Source organism: Protobothrops mucrosquamatus, unplaced genomic scaffold (assembly GCF_001527695.2).
Source record: "Protobothrops mucrosquamatus isolate PMUCROS unplaced genomic scaffold, P.Mucros_1.0 scaffold906, whole genome shotgun sequence".
NCBI lineage: Eukaryota > Metazoa > Chordata > Lepidosauria > Squamata > Viperidae > Protobothrops > Protobothrops mucrosquamatus.
This window is the reverse complement of record NW_015387158.1, coordinates 1-23,066: the sequence shown is the minus strand read 5'-3', so window position 1 is coordinate 23,066 and position 23,066 is coordinate 1. Positions and strand designations below refer to the sequence as shown.

The 23,066-nt window shown below is 43.3% G+C and overlaps 1 protein-coding gene across 1 annotated transcript in view; it reads left to right on the top strand.

The window, feature by feature from the left end:
• Positions 1-11,840, top strand: part of PDE3A (phosphodiesterase 3A) — a 93,710-nt gene extending 81,870 nt beyond the window's left edge. The window contains exons 11-16 of the mRNA XM_029284758.1: positions 382-495; positions 1,447-1,646; positions 3,461-3,664; positions 7,865-8,020; positions 9,057-9,294; positions 11,472-11,840. Of these exons, the coding sequence (XP_029140591.1) occupies positions 382-495; positions 1,447-1,646; positions 3,461-3,664; positions 7,865-8,020; positions 9,057-9,294; positions 11,472-11,710 (1,151 nt within the window). The 3' untranslated portion in view covers positions 11,711-11,840. The remainder of the gene's footprint in view (positions 1-381; positions 496-1,446; positions 1,647-3,460; positions 3,665-7,864; positions 8,021-9,056; positions 9,295-11,471) is intronic.
• Positions 11,841-23,066: the final 11,226 nt, after the last annotated feature.

The window sequence follows — 23,066 nt, the reverse complement described above, 5'->3', positions numbered from 1 at the left end:
CGGGAGCGCCGCGCATGCGTGGTTCCGCCCCCTGCGCCAGCCGAGGCGTAGCTGGCAAGCGGCAGAGACGGAGCAGGCCGACCACCAGCTGGCCCAGCTCAAGGGAGGTAAGGCACCCGCCGGAAAAGGGGAAAAAAATGGCGGACAGCCTTGCTTGGCGACCCCCGTGAAATGGTCGATCGACCCCAAATGGGGTCGCAACCCATAGGTTGAGAACCGCTGCTATAGAGAAATTTTAACATTACTACGAATATCATTTGACTGGCCCTCAAAGGTGGGAGCCAGGAATAACTCCACATTCTCATCTGTGACCAGTAGATGGTGTTGTTACTCCCCTCAATCCACTCTCCCAATACAATTAGCCTGTCTCTCTTTTAACAGATCATAACAGAATTCATGCTACTGATGTCCTCCATGCTGTCTGGTATCTTTCATCCCAGCCCATCCCAGGCCTCCCAACTATGATTAATGACCAGGGGTCAGCAAGTGATTCTGGTAAATGTTATGACGATGTCTGGCTATCCTGAACTGAATATCTTGGTGCAGTGTTGTTGTTACAGGTAGTCCTTAAAATAGCCATAGCACCTAGACTTATATACCGCTTCACGGTGCTTTACATCCCTCTCTAAGCGGTTTACAGAGTCAGCATATGGCCCCCCCCAACAGTCTGGGTCCCTCATTTTACCAACCTCAGAAAGAGGGAAGGTTAATGTTCCCAGCGTTCTAACCATGGACCATGTTGGCTGGATCTATTCAAGAATTGTGTTTGACTATATTAAGCACTCCGCAAGTTCAGATCAATTCATATAAATAATTGCAGGTCCGGCCTCCTTGATGCTTGCAGCTGAGAAATGTATATATCGAGTGGGTCAAACTGCAGGTGCCTTCAGCTGTTTGCACAAGTGTGTCTCCTTGGTCATGGTAACAGAAGGAGCCATTTTGTCTTAATTGTAGAGGTGACTCTGACTAAACCCCTTGTAAAATGGTATGCTTAATTGAGCAAAGAACTAAGGTGCTGGAGAAGAGTCCTGCAAGTCCCCTGGACTGCAAGACGATCAAACCGGTCAGTCCTAGAGGAGATCAACCCTGACTGCTCTTTAGAAGGCCAGAGCCTGAAGTTGAAACTCAAATACTTTGGCCACCTAATGAGAAGGAAGGACTCACTGGAGAAGAGCCTAATTCTGGGAAAGATTGAGGGCAAGAGAAAGAAGGGGACGACAGAGAATGAGGTGGCTGGAGGGAGTCCCTGAAGCAGTAGGCCTGAGCTTAAATGGACTCCAGAAGATGGTAGAGGACAGGAAGGCCTGGAGGAACGTCGTCCATGGGGTGGCGATGGGTCGGACACGACTTCACAACCAACAACAACAACAAAGTGAGCCCAAAATAGAACAGGGAAATACTGCCTCTATAAGGAACGGTCTGTGAATAACCTGATTTCCTGCCCAGATTCAGACAGCGGGATCACTCACGGCCACCTGGGATACGTCTTGTCCAAAACGTACACGCCAACAGATGACAGCTACGGCTGCTTGGCAGGCAATATCCCATCACTTGAATTGATGGCCCTCTACGTGGCTGCTGCCATGCACGATTATGACCATCCTGGGAGAACCAATGCTTTCTTGGTGGCAACCAGTGCTCCTCAGGTAAGTGGGGCAGGATTAAGGGAACACACTTGTCAAGGGCAAGAAATCAGGAGTCCAGGCAGTTCAAGTGAAAATTTAGGTTGATTGTATGTTAAAGCTCTCTACAAGAATCTGAGCTACTAACAGTCAAAGTGAATTGGCAGTGGATAAGAGTCAATGGAATTCAAGGTGGGCTGGGCTTGTGGGCGCAAAGGGACTTGAGACTGACGATAGGTTGGACCCTCTCTGCCGGACTCAGTCTGGTCATCTCCTACAACAGGGGTCTTCAAACTTGGCCCTTTTATGACTTGTGGACTTCAACTCCCAGAATTCCTCAGCCAGCGCGCCTGGCTAAGGAATTCTGGGAGTTGAAGTCCACAAGTCATAAAAGGGCCAAGTTTGAAGACCCCTGTCCTACAACATCATGCTTATGCAGCTAAGAATCAGAAAGAGCCTTGTAGCACATTTTCAGATTGCCAACTTCTGTTCTAGGGCATATAGGCTTTTGTGAGCTGCTCCCTTCCTCTGGGTTGTGGAGTGGCTCAATTTGTTACACACAATCAGTAAGTCGGAAAAATTGATGGAGTTCACCAATCATATTCAGGTAATCCTTGCTTAATGACCAGTCATTCAGGAACCGTTTGAAGTTACAACGGTGCTGAAGGGGTGAGACTCATCCAGTCCTCCTCATTGAGGCTGTCCCTGTAGTCAAAACGATTTCAATTTGGGCACTTGGTGACTGGCTCGCAATTACGACATCACAGCATACCGCAGTCCGATGACTGCCATTTGCAATCTTCACTGCTGGCTTCCCACGAACAAAGTCAGTCGGAATCTGGCAGGAGATCTCAAATAGTGACCACCTGACATTCTCACTAATGACCATGTGGAATTCACTTAACAGTGGAAGCTGGAACTAAGTGGCATCATGCTTAACAATAGTACCGATCCAAATTACAGTAGATAAGTAAGGACTGCCTGTACGTAGGTCTCCATGAGCTTAGCAAACTCATTTGCTGCTTTCCTGGGACTAGATTCTCCACCCATTTTGTAGACAGAAATTGAGTGGTGATTTCTCTAGGGCAGGGGTCCCCAACCCTCGGTCTGTGGACCGCCATGCCAGAAACCGGGCCACGCAAACAAGCGAAGCCCCATCTGAGGGATGCAGGTAGCACATGAAACCACGCCCCCTCCAGTCCGTGAAAAAACGTCTCTCCACAAAACCAGTCCCTGGTGCCCAAAAGATTGGGGGCCGCTGCTCCAGGGGAAAGAGAAATTGTCTGACAATTTTTCAGAGGCAAGATTCCCTCCATAATTGCATAGGGGGAGAACTTTGTGGCTGGCAGGGGGAATTCTGGGAATCGAAGTCCACAGGTCTTAAAGATGCCGAGGTTGAACACCCCTGGCTTAAATGCTCGTATGCCAGCCATTCTAATAGCTATACACCTTACAAAAATATTTGTATGACATATAGCACTTTAAAAGCATTTAAAATTCCAGAAGAAAAACTGATGCTTTCCTTTGGGATTTAATAGCGAGGTGGGAAGCCAGGAACTTGTCGATCACTAGGGACATGATGGTTCAGTAAAAGACAGGATGTTCGCATGCAAAGCATGGGCCTCGTCCTTAAATCAGTACACAATCACTATGGTTCACCCTTGAGAGTTTTCGCCAACGTTCTGTTCTGTTTTCTTTTTAAATAAGTTCTAAAGCAAATTCCCTTTCATGCAAATGTGGTTAATTTGGGGAATGCATATCATTTATTTAGTTTCAGCAGACCGCAACCCTCAGATCTTTTGGAAATGAATATTCTCTCCATCTCTCTGTGGATGTAGGCTGTTCTATATAATGACCGTTCTGTTCTGGAGAACCATCATGCAGCGGCTGCATGGAACCTTTTCATGTCCAGGCCAGAATATAATTTTTTAATCCATCTCGATCATGTGGAGTTCAAGCATTTCCGGTTCCTGGTCATCGAGGCCATTTTGGCCACTGATCTGAAGAAGCACTTTGATTTTGTAGCTAAATTCAATGCCAAGGTAAACACAATCCCTGCGTCTCATTAAGTTTCAAATCTTTATATAAGAGCCTAGAAAATCAGCAAAGGGGAGGATATGGGATATAAATGGCAGGGCTTAATCATGCGATGTTGCAAGAACAGTAATCTGGAACCAAGCTACTCACACTAGTACAGAAAGAGTGTGGAGAAAAGCAACAAAGAGGGTTAGCAGCTCGGAGGCTAAATCTTAGGAAGAATGGAGGGCAAAGTGCAAAGAAATTTTGGTCCAAGATTCACATATGGCTGGAAAAGATGACTAAAGTACAGATAGAATTTCAGCCAGAATTGTTTTTGTTAGGAATACTAGGATCTAATTATGGCAAAGAGAATGAGTGTTTAATATTACATATATTGACAACTGCGAGGCTAGCATTTGCCCAATATTGGAAAAATGAAAATGTACCATCGGATGAGATTATAATTAGGAAAATTCTAGAATGTGCAGAAATGGATAGACTAACTTTAGAGGTTAAAGAGAAAGAAGACTCAGTTTATTTTAAAACATGGGAAATTTTTTTATCAATGGTTAGCAAAATGAGTTAATGGAAATTGATTTTGTAATTTATTAAAATGATTGATGCTTATTGATTAATTGATATGCTTTATAATTATTGCTATTTTTGTTGACTACAGTTACTTATTATGATATTAACTATTCCCACTGAATACTTGTACCCGGACGATAGTTTGTTTGCTAAAGCTTGGAATGTCATTGGGGGCAACCCCATTGTTGTACCTACCCCCATCCCAATCCCTTCTCTGAACAGCACCCTGAACCCCATTACCTATACCGACCCTTTTTTCCCCATATCTTTATAAAACTTAATAAAATACTTATTAAAAAAAAGAAAAAGAAAGCAAGGACATTTTATTTATTGGTTTGTTTTCTCAAAAGTGCTTTTTCAAAAGCCAACCGGGATGGGTGTTTTTTTTCTTGAAAACAGTTCAATTGCCTTTTGAAAAAGCACTTTTAAGAAAACTGTGACCTGGATGACTGAGAATCTCCATAGACGTATTTGTTTGCTTTTAAATTAAGGTACCACCCACTTAGGTGAGCTCCTGAATTGTTTAACTAACTAACAGGTCAAATTGGGTTGCAAATAGGGGTAGAAGTTTATAAATCTCAGGCTTGTTTCATAAGGGGGAAAGCTATTATTGTTGCAATATATTTTTGCGAGTGTACAGACTAGGGGGGGGATTTAATACGTGTTTTTGTTTTTTGTCCTTTTAACTCTCATTTTTAAAAACATTTTTTTCTAGGTTTGTTTTTTCTTTGTAATTTTTTCCCCTTTTCTTTTGTATTTTGTATTTTAATTTTCTGAATAAAATAAATATATATATACAAAAAAAAACAACACAGCTGAAAAAGTAGCTGCGACAAAGACATTGTTTTTTGAACCTTGAATGATATTTCCTTCACAGGCGTACTTTGGATTGGTATACAAATAAAACATTAGAACATAAAAACTATACATAAAATTAAAAAAAGGGGCAAAGATGGTTAAAATCCAACATTAAAGCTAAATTAAAGCACCTTCAGAGCACTAACCAGCTCGACGGCTGCATGTTCCTCTGAGCAGCCCACGCAAGGCTGCCGAGCCATGTTTTCATGTCTTTCTAGAAGACCAGGAGAGTGAGGGTCCACCTCACCTCTGGGGGGAGAGTGTTCCAGAGAAGGATCTCTTTCTAGACCCCCCCAGTCAAAAGTCTTTAACTGGTGGGGTCCACAACATGCCTTGTGGCGAGATGAGTGGCAAATAAGATATAGAGCAGGGGTGTAAAAACAGCCAGCCCGTAGGCCAGATGCATCACGCGGAAGCCGCACCCACCCCAGATGGATGGATGGATGGATATCCGACCAACCAACTTACCTGCCCTCCCTGATCAGGTTGAATGGGTTGATGTAATGGGGCAGACACATTTTTGTAGGTAACCTGACCCCTGCCACATAAGGGCTTTAAAGGTCATAGCCAGCACCTTGAATTTGTCCTGGAAGCAAACTAGCAGCGATAGACATGATAGAGGTCTTCAAAGGCATGTCACAAAAGAAATTGGGTCTAGATTTATTCTCTGTAATGCTTGAAGGTAGCATCAATCGACAGAAGATTTACAGGAGAGCCCAACGCAAAATAAGGAGGAATTTCCTGACTGTGAGGACTCTTATGCAGTGGAGCAGTTTGCCACCTGGAGTCACAGGTCACTAAAGATTTTCAAACGATTTGTTTGGGATGATCTTGGGATTCCTGCCCTCAGCCAGGAGGTGTAGGGGAAGGCCTCCAAGTTTTTTTTTTCCAGCCCTTCAGTTCAATGAAGAACTCAAATCATCTTGCATTGTCAGTCCTGAAGAAAATTGAAAGACCCACCCAGGATGGGGAAGAGAAATTAAAAGCTGCATTTAATGTCACATTCAGACTGAGGCGTTGCAGTCATGTCAGAATTGCATGAGAAGGAAAATGTCCATGGAGATTCTCAGTCATCCAGGTCATGGTTATCCCAAAGGTGCTTTTTCAAGGGGCAAGTGGACTTTCTTCGTTTGTCCTTGAAGGCGTTTCACTTCTCATCCAAGAAGCTTCTTCAGGTCTCAGTTCAGAAGAAGTTTCAGTTCTGAAGAAGCTTCTTGGATGAGGAGCGAAACATCTTCAAGGAAAAACAAAGGAAGTTCAGTTGTTTCTTGAAAAAGCACCATTGGGACATGAGAAGGAAAAGTTGCATAGTGGAGGAAGGAATAAATAAATTCTTGGCTAAAAATGAGAAAGTCAGTCAAATCTAGCTACTGTGATGGGCAGATGCTAGGGCAGTGGTGGCGAACCTAAGGCATGCATGCCGTAGGTGGCACTCCGAGCCCTTTCTGTGGGCATGCGCACTGTTGCCCCAGCCTCGCCTTCCCCCGTGGCCCCCTTCTCACCAGCAGCCCCCCTGGAGGAGAGTCGCCCCTGAGTGCGGCCCGCACGGAGCAGCACAGCCAAGGACATGGCAGCCGGGCAACGGGGACAAGACTCCGCCCTCGGTCCCGTCGCGCGCAGATGCTGCTGCGGGGTGCGGGCAGAGGGCGTGGCTGCCACAGCGCTGCTGGGCTGCCTGGGCGATCTACTGCGGCGGGCCGGGGAGGCAGTGAGTGGCTTTGTGGGGGAGCGGGGGCGGGGCGCAGAGCGGGGAGGCAGGGGCAGTTTTTGAGCACTCAGTCTCTAAAAGGTTTGCCATCACTGTGCTAGGGTTTCCCTGGAGCTAGCCTTTCTCCAGCAGACACCTTGCTAGATAAAAGTGTTCTTCCTTCCTTCCACCAAGTCATATCAGAAAGGAGCTGCAACCAAGAAGATTACAGATAAAAGAATGATGCCATCAAATGCAAGACTATCCTATTTTATAAAGAAGCTGAAGAAGTGTGACTGGGATGACAGATTGAGAGAATAGCAGAATTGGAAGTGACCTTAGAGGTCTTCTAGTCCAACCCCATGCTGAAGCAAGAGACCCTACACCCGTGGTGGCGAACCTATGGCACGTAGAGCCCTCTCTGTGGGCACGCACACCGTCGCCCCAGTCCTAGGCCTTCAGCTGGGTTTTATAAAACCATTTCGCTTTAGGCCTTCACCGCCATGTGCAAAAAAAAGGTTCAATCAATCAATCAATTTTAACTTCTCACGGGGAAAAAAAAGATCTCACAAAGTTGGAATTGATTGATTGAACTTTTTAGTCCCACCCAGTCTGCTCTTATCACCGCAGCCATGCCTACCCAATTGGCCACACCCACCCAATGGGCCACACCCACCCGGCACCAGACAATGCATAAGTGGATTTTGGGTTGCACTCGGTCTCTAAAAGGTTTGCCATCACTGCTACTATTCTGGACAAATGGCTGTCCAGTCTCTACTTAAAAATCTCCAGTGATGGAGCACCCACAACAGAACCAAAGCAGAATCAGATCTGATTAGTACATGTATGGGAAGAAAACCAGAAATTCCCAGGGCTAGAAGCTAGATAGAGAAGTTAAAAAAAAAGATGGTAGTGATAAACCAATATTGTGGTAAACCAAGGAAACGCATAATGCACCCAAATAATAATCCCGACCTAGGAAAGGGTCCTTGTGCAGTGTACATCATGTTCACCTTTGGAATTGCATTATGTTATGTTTGATCACAACAATCTCAAGATAAACCTCTTCTAATAGCATGTTATCTGCCAGGTGAACGACGATGCGGGCATTGATTGGACAAATGAGAATGACCGATTATTGGTTTGTCAGATGTGCATCAAACTGGCCGACATCAATGGTCCAGCCAAGTACAAAGATTTACATCTAAAGTGGACAGATGGCATTGTGAACGAATTTTATGAACAGGTGAGAAGACACAGTTGCTGTGAACAACTTTTTTTTTTTAACTGCCTTAGGGATAATGCCCGTCGTTTTAGTCTTTAGCTTATTTTCCAAGCTTTGAGAATGGCAAGGACTTTTCTCTGGACAATTCACAATAACGAAGGCAAATTATTTCCATAAACCATAGTGAACCATTTCCTCTTAATCCATTCTTCTAAATAATCAAATGTTTTGCTTCCATGTTTCAAAACTTTAAAATGCAAAAAAAAAACAACAACCCCAAACTCCTCCTTCCTTAAAAGCTGTTGGTCATTATTTTAAAAAAATATATATCTTCAGAAGACATGCTAAAAGAAGCAGAGTTGGTTGTCAACATTTTAAAATCCTGGTTATCAGCCCAGTTGTGCAAGCATACCTTGATCATATAATGGATTTGTTGCTCTGATTAATGTCTTTTTCTTTTTTAGGCTGCTTTGTAATCGAAAATAGTTTTCTGAACAACCTTCAACGGTTTACAATTCCATCCCTAAGGGATATTTAAGGCCACACAAGAGAGACAGCCATCCTAAATTCGTTGCTGAATTTATCCATTTTCATTGTTCATATAATACTTTGAACTTTAAACTGACCAATGGGATGGACCAAACAAAACAACTCTGTTCAGATTATCACGCATCACCTGATTCCTGAGGCAATCTGCTTCCTGGATCCATATAATGTATTGAACCATAAGCCGACTTAACAAGTTTGCAGAACATACTCAAACACAGCCATAAAAGGACCTCTTGACTAAGGTTAAAATTAATTGAGTTTTAGTAGGTCATTTGAATACAGATGCTTGGCCTTGTAGTAGTTTACTTCCCACGTGCATATAACAATGATCTTCCTCAGTCTGGCTCCCGCCAGGTCTTCTGGGATTCCAGCTCCAAGAATTCCCAGCCAGCATTCTTGAATTTTGGAAATCTGGGAGCACATCTGAAGGTTGAGAAGGGTGGGTTAGCCCCATTAGGGAATCAGCCCCAATTGCCTTTGATTAATAGAGTGCCTCCTGTTTTCCAAGGGTGATGAAGAAGCCAGCCTAGGTCTCCCCATCAGCCCTTTCATGGACCGCTCTGCTCCGCAGTTAGCCAAACTCCAGGAATCCTTCATCACTCACATTGTGGGACCACTGTGTAACTCCTATGACTCAGCAGGACTGATGCCAGGTAAATGGACTGAAGATAACGATGAGTCAGGAGATACAGATGAACAGGAAGAGGATTTTCCAGACATGGATTCCTGTGACAATCATGAACCAAGTATGTTTGTCCTCGTTTTTATTTTATTTTATTTTATTTTATTTGCCTCTGACCCACGGGTTTCCCAATAAAAATGCTGCGTGCCTACCGCAAACTCATTTCGCAAAAGTTATTCCGAATCAAATGCATGGTTTGTGGCAAGGAGACCAACAAGATAGTAGATGTAAAGCGTTTGGATTTCAGTAAAGGAGAATATTTATAGCTCAGGGTGGAAAAGTCTACAAATGTTCTCTTGTGTACTTTTCATTACCCAAACTAGGTAACGTCATCGATGCTAATCTATTAGCACTGTGGTGTTACCTAGTTTGGGTAATGAAACAACTGCAAGGAAAAAATCAAGCTCAGAGAACACCAGGGACCCCTCATTTGGATTTCTTGGAAATATGTTATGTGGGGTTTTGGGGCAGATTAGTTCCACATTCCGCAAGTAAGCCACCCAAAGCCATTTCGAAGCTAGATTGGGTGGCAAACAAATATCAATCAATCAATCGATTGACCGATGAGTTTGTATCATTATGATTGTTTGCCACCCAATCTAGCTTCAAAATGGCTTTGGATGGCTTCCTTGCTGAGGGTGGAGCTATTCCATCCCCTTGGTGCACGTTGGATAGCGTGCGAGCGTGAACTGAACAAACTAATACTCTTTGGCAGCCAAATAACTACTTTGTTCACACACTGTAGTGTCCCGGCTAATGTAACGTTGCCATTTGTGAAATAATAATAATAATAATGGGTGAATTCCAACAATAAAAGCCAGCAAAACTGTAAAGAGCAAAACTTTCTAATATAGCAAAACTTACAGTTAAAAAGATGGGGAGAAAGGGAGCAGGATACGCCAGTGGGAGGTGGGATCTTCCCCTAATCTGTCAATCACCTCCACTGTGATATGCCCCCAAGCCAATTGGCAGAGCCAGGTCTTCAGGCCCTTATGGAAGGTCAGATGGGTGGGAAGAGATTTCACCTCAGGTGACCTACATAAGTCTCTAGCTCAGATTTGCTATCCAGTCCCATTTCGACACATGTATTTACTCAGGTCTGTCTGCATGTTCTGTAACCTTGATTTGAGTGACACACAAGCCAAAGCAGCATTCTTTCTTTCATTCAAAGTTATGCTAAAAAAATCCAAATTGGGGGGGGGGAGGGAGAGAAATATCTAAATCAGGGCTGTTCAATCTTTTCACCCATTGTACCACTTTTAGGATATGGCAACATCTGAGTACCACCAGTCGCCTAGCAAGGTGTCAAAAACTCGATGACCCCCCCCCCAAAAAAAGGAAAAAAGTGATGAAGTACTGGTAGTCCTCGACTTACAACAGTTCGCTTAGTGACTGTTCGAAGTTACAATGGCACTGAAAAAAGTGCCCCCCAAGCCACAGCTGAGCAAGTCACCTGCCTGCCCACCCGGCGGCGCTCTTCCTCCTATCCGAGGTTTTCATTGTTGTGAGCATTTCTGTTGAGGATTGGCAGCGGGGGTGGGGTGGGGTGTGTTTGGTTTTTATTCCCTGTCTGCTGGGTGGTTGCGGCAGGTTTTGGTCACTTCACATGACCCTGGGACACGGTGACCGTCATAAATATGAATCAGTTGCCAAAAATCTGAATGTAAATCACAAGACCCTGGAGATGCTGCAACATTCCAGCTGATTGGTGCTTCTTCAGGGCTCAGCAGAAGCACCAGGATCAGCACCGAGCTCCAGCTGGAGCCTGGCGCTGATCCTGGTGCTTCCACTGAGCCCTGACAGCCCTGCAGCTCCAGCCATCTCTCGCCCACCCATTGCTTCTTGTCCTGCCTTCAGGCGCTTTGGAGAATAGCTTGACTCCCTTTTCTTTGGGGCAGCCCCTGAGATATTGGAACACTGCTATCATGTCCCCCCTCGTCCTTCTCTTCATTAAACTAGACATACCCAATTCCAGCAACCGTTCCTTATATGCTTTAGTCTCCAGTCCCCTGATCATCTTTGTTGCTCTTCTCTGTACTCTTTCTAGAGTCTCAACATCTTTTTTACATCGTGGTGACCAAAACCGGATGCAGTATTCCAAGTGTGGCCTTACCATGGCATTGTAAAGTGGTATTAACACTTCACGTGATCTTGATTCTATTGATATAGATGTAAGCCAGATTTTGCAGACTTTTCTCCCAATGTGAATGAGGCTTTACGTTTGCTTGTCGCCTTTGGCAGGAAAAAGAAGGAGGAACGTCTACTGCCAGATAACTCAGCACTTGCTGCAGAACCACCAGATGTGGCAGAAGGTCATTGAAGAGGAAGAGAGGAGAGCTGCGAAGGACAAGCAAAGCGGGGAGCCATCAACGGCGCTGCGCCCGTCCTCTGAGCAAATAGAGGCGATTAAAGAAGAGGAAGAGGAGAAAGGAAAGGCCAAAGAGGAAGAAGATAACACAGCTCCAGAAGAAAACCAATGACAGTGACAGGAATTTTGTACAGTATTTGATGCAAGGACCCCTTGCATACCAATTGTTTTTACAAGCCAGCACAACGTTTAGACACGACACTGTAGAAATACGGGATAATTCACCTACAGCTGTTTTAAGTTTTCCTTCCTTCCTTCCCTCCCTCCCTCCCTCCTTCCTTCCTTCCTTCCCTCGCTCCCATGAGGTACATTGCTTTCACAGTTCAACGGCCATTTTTACAAATTTTCAAATACATTGGAGAATTATAAATATATACATAAAATACTAGCCTGGGTTTATAAGCTGCATATTTGTTTATTTGTTCTTTTTAAAAAGATGATTATATGATGCTGCCTGTGATATTATTAAAAAAAAAAGGAAAGGGAAGGATTTGAAATTGAGACAATACTCAGTGAAACGGAGAAGGCCGTACTGCCCTTGGTTGTTGTTTTTTTGTTGTTGTTAAAGTGGAGCAACTGATTGTGTCAGTTAATGGTTGATCCCGACTGCCAGCATAGATGCGCCTGCAGGACATCCCGGGCACACAAAACAGGAGCACCGCAATTCATGGATCAAAGGGAAGGGCTTTCTGCTTTGGAGACAGGCTGTGACACACTTGGCAGGCCTTGACAGAAGATTATGCCCCTCCATTGCAGAGAATGTGCTCTCTCTTTCTCAGCCTGGAGAACTCTGCCTCGGACCGCTTGCTCATTCTTCCACACAACTCAGTAAAATCCAGGCGGAGGTGAGCCCACAGCAGCTCTGGAAAACAGAACTTCCCATTTCTGGAGCGAGCCCCCTCTGTTGCTGTTTGGTGGGTCTTGATTGTTTTTCCCGAAAAGGCGTGTCCCTTGAAAGCTTGTGCAAGCTGCAATTCCTACCTATATATTGCAGAACTGTTTATGCCACGTTCCCTTCCCCCCCACCACCACCACTTTAGGAGAGCAAGTTTCAAGCATCACACGTTACCTTCTTGGGTGGTGGCAATTTCCCATGTTGTGTGAAGGCATTTCCAATTCATTGAATTGAGATAGACTTTGGGGAGACACCCTAGGATCCTTCCCACCTTTCATTGTATTCTTATCCTTTTCCTGTGTCTTCTGAGCATGAGAAAGGTGACTTTTAAGATGGACTGCGAATGAGATACGTCGGGCAACCGTCGCTTCTGCTTTTTATTGGAATGTGTGTATGGACTGCGAAGCCGGTGCCTGGTGATCTCGATCAGAGGGAATTCAAATCTACTTCAAGGGATCCATTCTTCTTCGTTGCTTTGTTTGTTATAAGCTGATTGCATGGGATAACGAGGATTCTGGAGCACCTGGACAACCTAGGTGAAACACTGCCGAGGACTTTGTGCTGCACACAAAGTCAAGTGAAGGGAGGACTTCAACTTCCAGAATTTTCCAGACAGCTTGGCCAGTACTGAGGATTCTGGAAGACACACTTCTGGAGGGACACACCATTAAGGAAGGCTGCCATCCTGCATTTTCCTCCATGGTACAGAGGACGTTTTGTAGATGCAGTGACCCACCCAGTATTTTAGCCAAGGACGTTTTCCTATCATTTATCTATCCTTCCACCACCAACAAGCAATTTCCAAAGCGTGCCATGGTTCTTTAGGACCAACAACTTTTAGAACACGCATGATCTAGATCAGGGCTTCCCAATATTGACGACTTTAAGACTTGTGGACCTCAACTCCCAGAATTCCCCAGCCAGCCATGGGAGTTGAGGTCCACAGGTCTTAAAAGTTGTCAGTTTTGGGAAGCCCTGTTCTAGACACGTAGGTTTGTTTTCTGGCACAAGAGGATGGGAAAACAACTGCATAAAAGAACAAGAAGGAAAAGAATCCTATCAATCAAGGCAGGAATCTGTTACGCTGTTGGTTTTCAAGAACGGTGGTTTCCCATCCTGTACTTCATATTTGTTCACCACATCATAAGTAGAATAAATTCTGCTTTAATGTTTTCATATAACTGTACTAAGGGAAACCCAGTGAGCTGAGTAGTACCACTTGAGAACATCTTTCAAGTGTCCCTTTAGGACAGGGGTCTTCAAACTTGGCCCTTTTATGACTTGTGGACTTCAACTCCCAGAATTCCTCAGCCAGGCACGCTGGCTGAGGAATTCTGGGAGCTGGAAGTCCACAAGTCATAAAAGGGCCAAGTTTGAAGACCCCTACTTTTAGGAGGTCTATAGGTATGAATGCCAGAATGTAAAGAAAATAGCATAACTTGGGGGAACAAACACAATTTTGACTTGCCTGTTTCTCCCATTCTATTTATGTCCTCCATCTGGGTAATGTTCAGTTTTATTTTTAAAGTAAATGCAATCCCAGTCTTTCGTTTGAAATGCAGTTCGGATGGATGTCATGAAATTGCAGAAGAAACTTTGATGTCAAAGTTTGCCCACCTTGATTGTATGTCTTGGCAGCTATAAAAGCAAGATCCCATTACACGGGGAAAAAATTCACCAGCAGACATAGGACTTCTTTAGATGATTAGTTGTTCATTTTTAATGCTTCATTGGTCACAACTAATTTTTATTAGCCTACATGTAAATACAGAGACACTTTTTAGTGTCCTGTTGATAGGGGAAGTTGGGCTGTATTTGTAAAGATAGTTAAATGAGAAAAAAAAGATTTTTTTTCCCCATAAAATGTGATTGTTTTTGAATTTGACAAATGAAGTCCTACATGATTGGGAATGGAATTGGATGGATTTGTTAGCAGCAACTGTCAGAGACACATTTGAGTGTAACAAAAGTGCTGCAATTTAGCAGCAGGGCCTAACTGTTCATCACAGAGTTTTAAGTAGTAGTACATATGACAGGAGATCAGTCTGCAACTAAGTGTGCCCTCAAAAATATTTCTGAAATTATTGTCCTATTTCCATTTGTTGGGTTATTGGGCCAACCCATTTCTCTATCTTACTAATATTTTAGGATGAGTTTATTTTGCCTCATTGTTTTTCTCCCAAGTTGGTTCTTTGGGATCTCCTAGATTCACAGTCTACACCAGGGATGCCCAACCTTGGGAACTTTGAGGCCCATGGACTTCAATTCCCAGAATTCCCCAGCCAGCCATGTTGGAGTCCACAAGTCTCAAAGTTGCCAAGATTGGACACCCTACGCAGATTGTTCAGATTGTTGCTGAATGTATTGGAACTGTAGAAACTCAGTTCACATTTTGCCCTAATTTGTAATGTGATTGAAGATTGTTGAATAAGCCATGATTTGCCATGTTTACAATTTGCCTTGAGCCATTATGTGTGGTTTGTGAACCACAGTGGCCAGGTTCTTTACAATCCACACTGAACCAGGGTTCACATGGATGGGGGCTAAGGCTATGATTTAGAGGGAAAATTGGGAGTTCTTAAGGTGTGAAACTGATGCCTTAAGCTTCTGAGGAATCTTTCACTGCCTCACTTTTTTTTTAAAAGAAGATCAGGTGTTTTGGCACCATCCAGTCTGGGAAGCCATGTTTGAAACCAGCATCATCCTTGCCTCCCTTCACTTAGATTAAGCCAGTTCCAACTGAGGGGAAAATGCACATTAGAGTTGTTTAGTAAGTTGTTCAGCCTCTCGCGCTTTTCCCATAACTCAGCAATGTCTTTGAAATTTTGCAAATAGTTAGAACACTCCCTTCCTGAGAAGGTTATATGGTGTAGCAAGTCTTCATGTATAATGTTTTAAGCCAGGGGTCTTCAAACTTGGCCCTTTTATGACTTGTGGACTTCAACTCCCAGAATTCCTCAGTCAGCGTGCCTGGCTGAGGAATTCTGGGAGTTAAAGTCCACAAGTCATAAAAGGGCCAAGTTTGAAGACCTCTTGATTCGTGGACCTCAACTCCCAGAATTTCTCAACCAGGCATGCTGGCTGAGGAATTCTGGGAGTTGAAGTCCACAAGTCATAAAAGGGCCAAGTTTGAAGACCCCTGTTTTAAGAGAACATCTCAGATTTCTCCCTTCATGGTCTTTCCAGCTGCATAGAGTTGACCATAGAGTATGGCCAAAAAGTCAAGATTGGCAGCTACGATGATGCAATCAATGCTTAGTCTGTTTTTTTGTGTGTGTTGTACATATGATGCCAAAAAAAAGGGGGGGGGTGTTAGAAACTTTGATTACACCATCACAGCCACCATCTTAATTTTTTTTTACAATATCCTGCAAACACCACTGTTCAAATGCATATTATAGAGACGATTCTCACATTCTGGTAACTACTATGTAAGCTCTCGGAGAACAAACCAGAGTCTAATGGCTTCAAATTGCCTATAAATATGTTCTATGTTAGAAACAAAAGTACTTGCTGGAAAGTTTGTGTTTACATGTCAATCTTTTCCTGTTCAATTGTACTAACATCTAAAGAGGATTGTTTATCTGCTGTTCTGATTTTCTAGGGATTGCTAGCAGGCATGAAACTGACCTAGATACATTTGTTAGAGCAGCAGTCCACAATCTTTCCGGCTTGTCGGCCCGGCCTGGCATGGGAAGAGCCTATGAGTGACAAGGCACACGTGTGCGCACAGTTCCACAGCTTCACGCATGAGCAGAGGGTGCTTGCACTCGCGTGCGAAGAGATGTAACTACATCCATGAAATTAAGATACATCCACCCACCCATCTATCTTTGCACCAAAATTAAGAATGATTATCCCCAGCAACCTTTGAGAGATGGGTGTGTATTTGACCATCTTGGGAATTAAAGCCAGTTCTCTTGTTTCTCTTGAGAGCATGTAATGTAGATTCCTAACTTGAGAGGTCCACCTTCAGCACATGGTTGTATTTGAGTCTTCTGTTCAATCTGAGCATTCAACAAATCAAAAGTGGCTGTTGCTTGAAGGACCCATTGTTCCAGTTCACCTTGACAGGTTTGAGTCTTTCAGTCATTGTTGGTTGTCTGCCGCATCAAGTTCTCTTAGTAGAGTTGTGGGTTTCATAGTAGAGTTGAAGGTTTCCTCAAAAGCAATTTCATGAAGTACTCTTTTCTTCACAAGGAAAAAAAGGGGGGAGAGGTGAAGGCGATCAAGCCAGACCTGAATGTTTCCAAGGTCCATTAATTTTTCAAAAAGTGATATTTCAACTAGGGTTGACTTGTGTGTCCTACCATCATGGTCTACCCTTACAGCCATGATCCTAGTAAGGGACCGATGACCTTCTGAATTAGAATATCCATCCCAGATAGATGGAGATAAAGTTGTTGGGCAGCCAATATTGACTCCAACATTTCTTTGAAGAGCCAAAGCAAAGGAAAGTGGAAAAATGGTGGAGAAATAGCAATTTAGAAGGACTCACTCCTTACCTGAGTTCTTCAGGTCTTCAGTTTCTTTGTATTGTTATTTCAAGTTGGAAAGAAGTTGAAGAAGTTGCCGAAAGTAGTATCTGTGCTTTCATAACAACACACAGCTTGCTCCTTCAGTGTCCCATAAAAATCAAATGAGGCTTTATAAAAGAGGTTCAGTTGTGACATTGTCATCCCTCCCAAATAGGTGGAATTGCCAACCATTGTTGTACTGTAGAACCGTACCTCCTGCGTTCAGTATTTGTAGATGTCCATTTTTTCCAACACTGTCTTCTTTTCACTAAATACTACCTGCATTAATTTATATTTATATATTGCCAATATTGTTGTAACCAAACCTCTTTTAAGACAAAAACTTCAAAACAAGGCCTTGTATTTTTAGCTGATGACCTTTCACGAACTGACCGAAATCTCTGTTGGCTTTTCTTTTCACAGATATCTTGCACTTAAGACATGTAGCAATACTTAATATATTCCCTTCACGAGTATTTGTTAAGGTGATTTTTAGTTAATGGCTGATAAATGTTTTGTACAAAATAGATTCTGTACAGGCGGAGAAACAGGAGAAATCTTTTAGATAAACTTTATTTATTTTTACTGTTTTGTAAGTTAGACACTATTAACGAAGCTCCTTTTTTGCCAGAATTACTGGAAGTGCCTCTTGGTATAATGTATTATAGTAAATATATATTCAGAATTATTAGAGATAATGTGTCACAAAATGAACAACATGGATGTTGCAATGTGAAGAAAAAAAACATAAATATAATTCTGTGGTATCATATTGGTGATGGTTCTTCTTTTTTCTTTTTTTCTTTTTTTTTCTTAATGGGGTTTGTGAACTCCATGTGGCATCAGTAAACGCTCAATTCCATCCAATTGCTCAGACTCTACTCCGAATTAAGGGATTATTACAGGGTCGTAAAAAGAGAGTGGGATTTGTGATTTGTCTTGTAATTGCCTCCACGGTCCAGACGTAATAGTATTGGTCAGACCGTTATCCAAGTCCTCTCATCCAAACCTGGGCACCAAATTTAAAGAGCATTCCAAAGAGTTTAGAAGATAAAACAACGTTTGTGAGCAGTGGACTGGAAATTAAGTTCAGCGAGGGCAGATTAAGGAAGAATTGCCAAGCACAAAAAAATCTGGAGCCAAGGCAGTTCAAATGAGCACAGGTTTATTGCATTCTAATGCTCTCTACAAAAATCTGATCTACTAATGATCAAAGCAAATTGGCGGTAAATAAGGGTCAATGGAATTTAAGGTGGGCTGGACTTTGATCTCTTGTGGGCCCAAAGAGACTCGAGACTGTTGACGCGTCCGACCCCTCCCTTGGGCTCGGCCTGGTCATCTCCTGCAAAACTAGGTATACTTAGCCTCAGATGGCGAACCTTTTGGGCTTGGAGTGTCAAAAATTCAGAACATGCCCATCTTGACAGAGAGAGAGAGAGAGAGAGAGGAGGAGGCCTCTCCAGACTTTTCTTTTGGACTCTCTTCTCCGGATACTCTGGAAGTCGCACAAGAGGGTCCTACTATTATAGAGCCTCTGGAGTCTCCAAAAATTGCACAAGAATGCTTGTCTTATTTTTGGAGGCTTCAGAGGCTATGCTAAATGAAGGCCCTCTCCTGTGACTTGTAGAGCATCCAGAGGCCTGGTGTGTCACCAAAATGGCACGGTATATCACTTGTGACACACTTGGCATAGATAGTCCATCACTACCTTAGCCTGGTTGAGGGTTTCAAGTATCTGAAAAGGCAGTGACACAAGAAGAAGATCAAGGATCATTTTCTATCATCCCAGAATGGAGAAAAGTAAACCATCTTAATTAACAGGTATGCAATGTCTGATTTTATATCAGAAAAACAATGAGAAGAGTTCAGCAGTTGAACCAAATCCTCAGGAAATTGGGGACCTCCCTTTGTTACGGCCTTTGACTGGAAAACACAACATACATCAATCATGCAGATCGGGCATATTTAGAAATACATACACCTAAAAATCTGCAGATACGAATAAAAAGCAAGGATAAAGTAAAATAGCATCATACAAATAATATGGTGATCGATGGGAAAAAAAAACCTCTCAAGACGGGAGAAACCTTTGTTGTGCCTAATAAGTGAATTGTGTGTTCCAAGAACCTGGAACTCCACCCCAAAATATTTGTTAAGTATGCATCTGGTCCATTGGGAGTCCCATTACTTCGCCATTTATGAGTCCTACAAGGGTTGTCACGCAAAACTAACACTATTTACTATTTTGATAATTTATTACAAGGGACTTTTTTTTTTAGGCCAAAGAAAACCACTGTCCTTCTCATTCCCAAATGGAACAAGATTACTATGTCATTTACATATAAAGTATTTTCCATTTAATATGTCCCTTCCCACTTTCATTTTTTAAAATGCCATGAGAGAGAGAGAGAGGGATGTTGTTTTCAAATTCTGCTGTTCTTTTAGAACTACTTGTGAACTTCCAGGGGCCACCAACAATGCATGAGGTGAAGTTTCCCTCACAACAACATGAGAAATTTAGAGGGGAAAATACATAATGAGATCACCACATAAAATCTTTCATCCTGTCTCTTCAGCATGGAGAGATCTGTCAGACTCTTTCTGGATTTCACACTTTGAGCAAAAACTACCTCTGCATGTTTCAGTTTTACTTCCAATCCCCGCCTCCCCCTAGCAGCCGGCTTTCATGGTTAAGGTGGAACTTGAACTCAGAGTCTCCTGGTGATTGGCCCAAAGTCACCCAACCCATACCTAAGGTGGGACTAGAACTCACGGCCTCCTGGTTTCTGGGCCAGCACCTTAAGATACTTGGTTTATGTGAGTTGCTACAAAAAAATTTCAGGTTTGGTTAACCAACATTAACAGATGAGAAATAGAGAGAAATAAAAATTCAGAGTACTTCCAACCCAAAAAAAGCCGAATCTGAGTGATTTCCCTACTTCATGGAGTTCCAGAAGAACCAGGTCATGCACTGGGGAATGTCCAAACTGGAATATGAATGACTTCAGCTGCACAACATGCTGAAACATGTTATTAAATTAATTAATTTTCTGTCAACAGTTTAAACCATAAATTAACCAAGCAAGATCAATTCATGCAAAGGAAAAGAAAATCTAACTAAATCTAATTTATGCTGCTCCCTAGACTTCTCAATTTGAAACTCAACATTAAGAAAACCAAAATCATGGCATGCGGTCCTCTCAATTCCTGGCAAATAGATGGGGAAGAAATGGAGATAGTGACAGATTTTATTTTCCTGGGCTCCAAAATCACCGCAGATGGGGACTGCAGCCAAGAAATTAAAAGACGCTTACTCCTGGAGAGGAAAGCTATGGCAAATCTAGACAGCATACTAAAAAGCAGAGACATCACCCTGCCAACAAAAGTGTGTATAGTGAAGGCCATGGTTTTCCCAGTTGCAATGTATGGCTGTGAAAGTTGGACCATAAGAAAGGCTGAGCGATAAAGAATTGAGGCCTTTGAACTCTGGTGCTGGAGAAGACTCCTGCGAGTCCCCTGGACTGCAAGGCGATCAAACTGGTCAGTCCTAGAGGAGATCAACCCTGACTGCTTTTTAGAAGGCCAGATCCTGAAGTTGAAACTCAAGTACTTTGGCCACCTAATGAGAAGGAAGGACTCACTGGAGAAGAGCCCAATGCTGGGAAAGATTGAGGGCAAGAGAAGAAGGGGATGACAGAGAATGAGGTGGCTGGATGGAGTCACTGAAGCAGCAGGCGTGAGCTTAAATGGACTCCAGAAGATGGTAGAGGACAGGAAGGCCTGGAGGAACGTTGTCCATGGGGTCGCGATGTGTCGGACACGACTTCGCAATTAACAACAACAGCAACAAAGACTTCTCAATATTTTTCTATCTTGGCAAACTAGTCTCTCTTTTGCCCTGTCCGTACACCCCTCCCTTATTTATTTATTTATTTTATTTATTTACCCATTACATTTACATGCCACCCCTCCCACTGTTCCTTTAGTGCTTTGAACCTCTCTGTTGTCTCTTTTTCAGGAGCTCCTCCATCCAATCATGACTTCTCATTCTTTTCCTCCCTCCCCATTGTTTCACTCTTCTTTCCTATGTTGATTTTGTGATTCAGTCCTCTTTTATTCCCTCTTTCATCCACTCTCCTTTCAAAGCATATTGCTCTTCCCAGATGGCACATATACCACTTTTTTTGGGGGGGGGGGAACTGCCATCGTATATGACACTATTACATTAAAACCTTTTAAATTAAGAAGCATCAACTAATCAAAAGATGGCACTGAAGTGTGAAATCAAATTCAACTGTCTTCAAAGCACTCCAGAAAGCCAACAATAGGTTAGTCTCAGGAAAGGAATTTCACTAATTTGAGGGTTTCATTAGAAATTTCATTCCCTCTTGCCCATGAATTGTGCTTTTTCAATGGAACAAAGCACAATGACTAAGAAAGTGGTCATAACCTGAGGGCAGTTCCTCAAATAACTTGGTGCAATGTATTTCAGACTGATTGAAAGGGAATATACTAGATGGAATCTTCATCTAAAAAGAACGCTCAGTTCTTCTAAAAAAAAATGACACTGTCCATTGACAGATCTTCCTCACAATCGGAATCTTCCACATCGAAGGAAAAAGGAACATTCAAAGATCCTGGAGCACTGGGGAACTACTGGAGGACTGGAAAAGAGCTGATGTAGTTCCCATCTTCAAAAAAGGGGGAAAAATGGATCCAGGAAATTACAGACCTATCAGCCTGACCTCAATACCTGGAAAGGTTCTGGAAAAGATAATCAAACAACGAATCAGCGAACACCTACAGGCAAACAAAGTCATTACTAAAAGCCAACATGGGTTTGTCAAAAACAGATCATGCCAGACAAATCTTATTGCATTCTTTGACCAAGTGACAAAATTAGTGGACCAGAGGAATGCTGTGGATATAATTTATTTGGACTTCAGTAAAGCATTTGACAAGGTAGATCACAACCTACTACTTGATAAGATAGAAAAATGTGGGTTAGACAGCATCACCACCAGATGGATTCGTAGCTGGCTGACCGGCAGTACTCAGCGTGTGGTCCTCAATGGAACCGCATCTACACAGAGGGAAATGTGTAGTGGGGTGCCCCAGGGCTCTGTTCTGGGCCCAGTGCTCTTCAACATCTTCATCAATGATTTGGATGAGGGGATAAATGGGGAACTCATCAAATTTGCAGACGACACCAAGCTGGCAGGAATGGCCAACACTCCAGAAGACAGGCTTAGGATACAGGAGGATCTGGACAGACGTGAACACTGGGCGCTATCTAACAAAATGAAATTTAATGGTGAAAAAAGTAAGGTTCTACATTTAGGCAAGAAAAACCAATTGTACAGGTATAGTATAGGGGGTACTTTGCTCAATAGTAGTAACTGTGAGAGGGATCTTGGAGTCCTTTAGAACAAGATAGCTAACATGTAATAAACCTGAAGTGATGAATAAAATGGAAGTGCTTGTTCCTGTTGACCACTTCTGCCTTATTTTCATGGTGGCAACATAGATCTTGGCTGCTGCACAAGAAGAAAGGGTTTTCAAATCTTTTATAGAGGATGGGATTCCTGGGAATTTACATATCAGGGCCAAATGTAAGCAGACTAAATATCCCTGTAAGTGTTACAGCATCCTCCTGGATGCTCGGCTGTCTTTAGACGATCATGTGACGGCCATGGCCAGGGGGGCTTTTCATCAGGCTCGCCTGATACGCCAGTTGCGCCCCTTTCTGGATCGGGACGCCCTACGCACAGTCACTCAAGCCCTCGTTGTTTCCCGCCTGGACTATTGCAATGCTCTCTACATGGGGCTCCCCTTGAGGTGCTCCCCTTGAGGTGCACTCCAGCTAGTTCAGAATGCGGCTGCGCGGGGGATTTTGGGGGCCTCTAGATGCTCCCATGTAACACCTCTCCTGCGCGAGCTGCACTGGCTGCCGGTGGCCTTCCGGGTGTGCTTCAAGGTGTTAGTAACAACTTTTAAAGCGCTCCATGGCAATGGACCTAGGTATTTGCAAGACCGCCTCCTACCAAACACCTCCC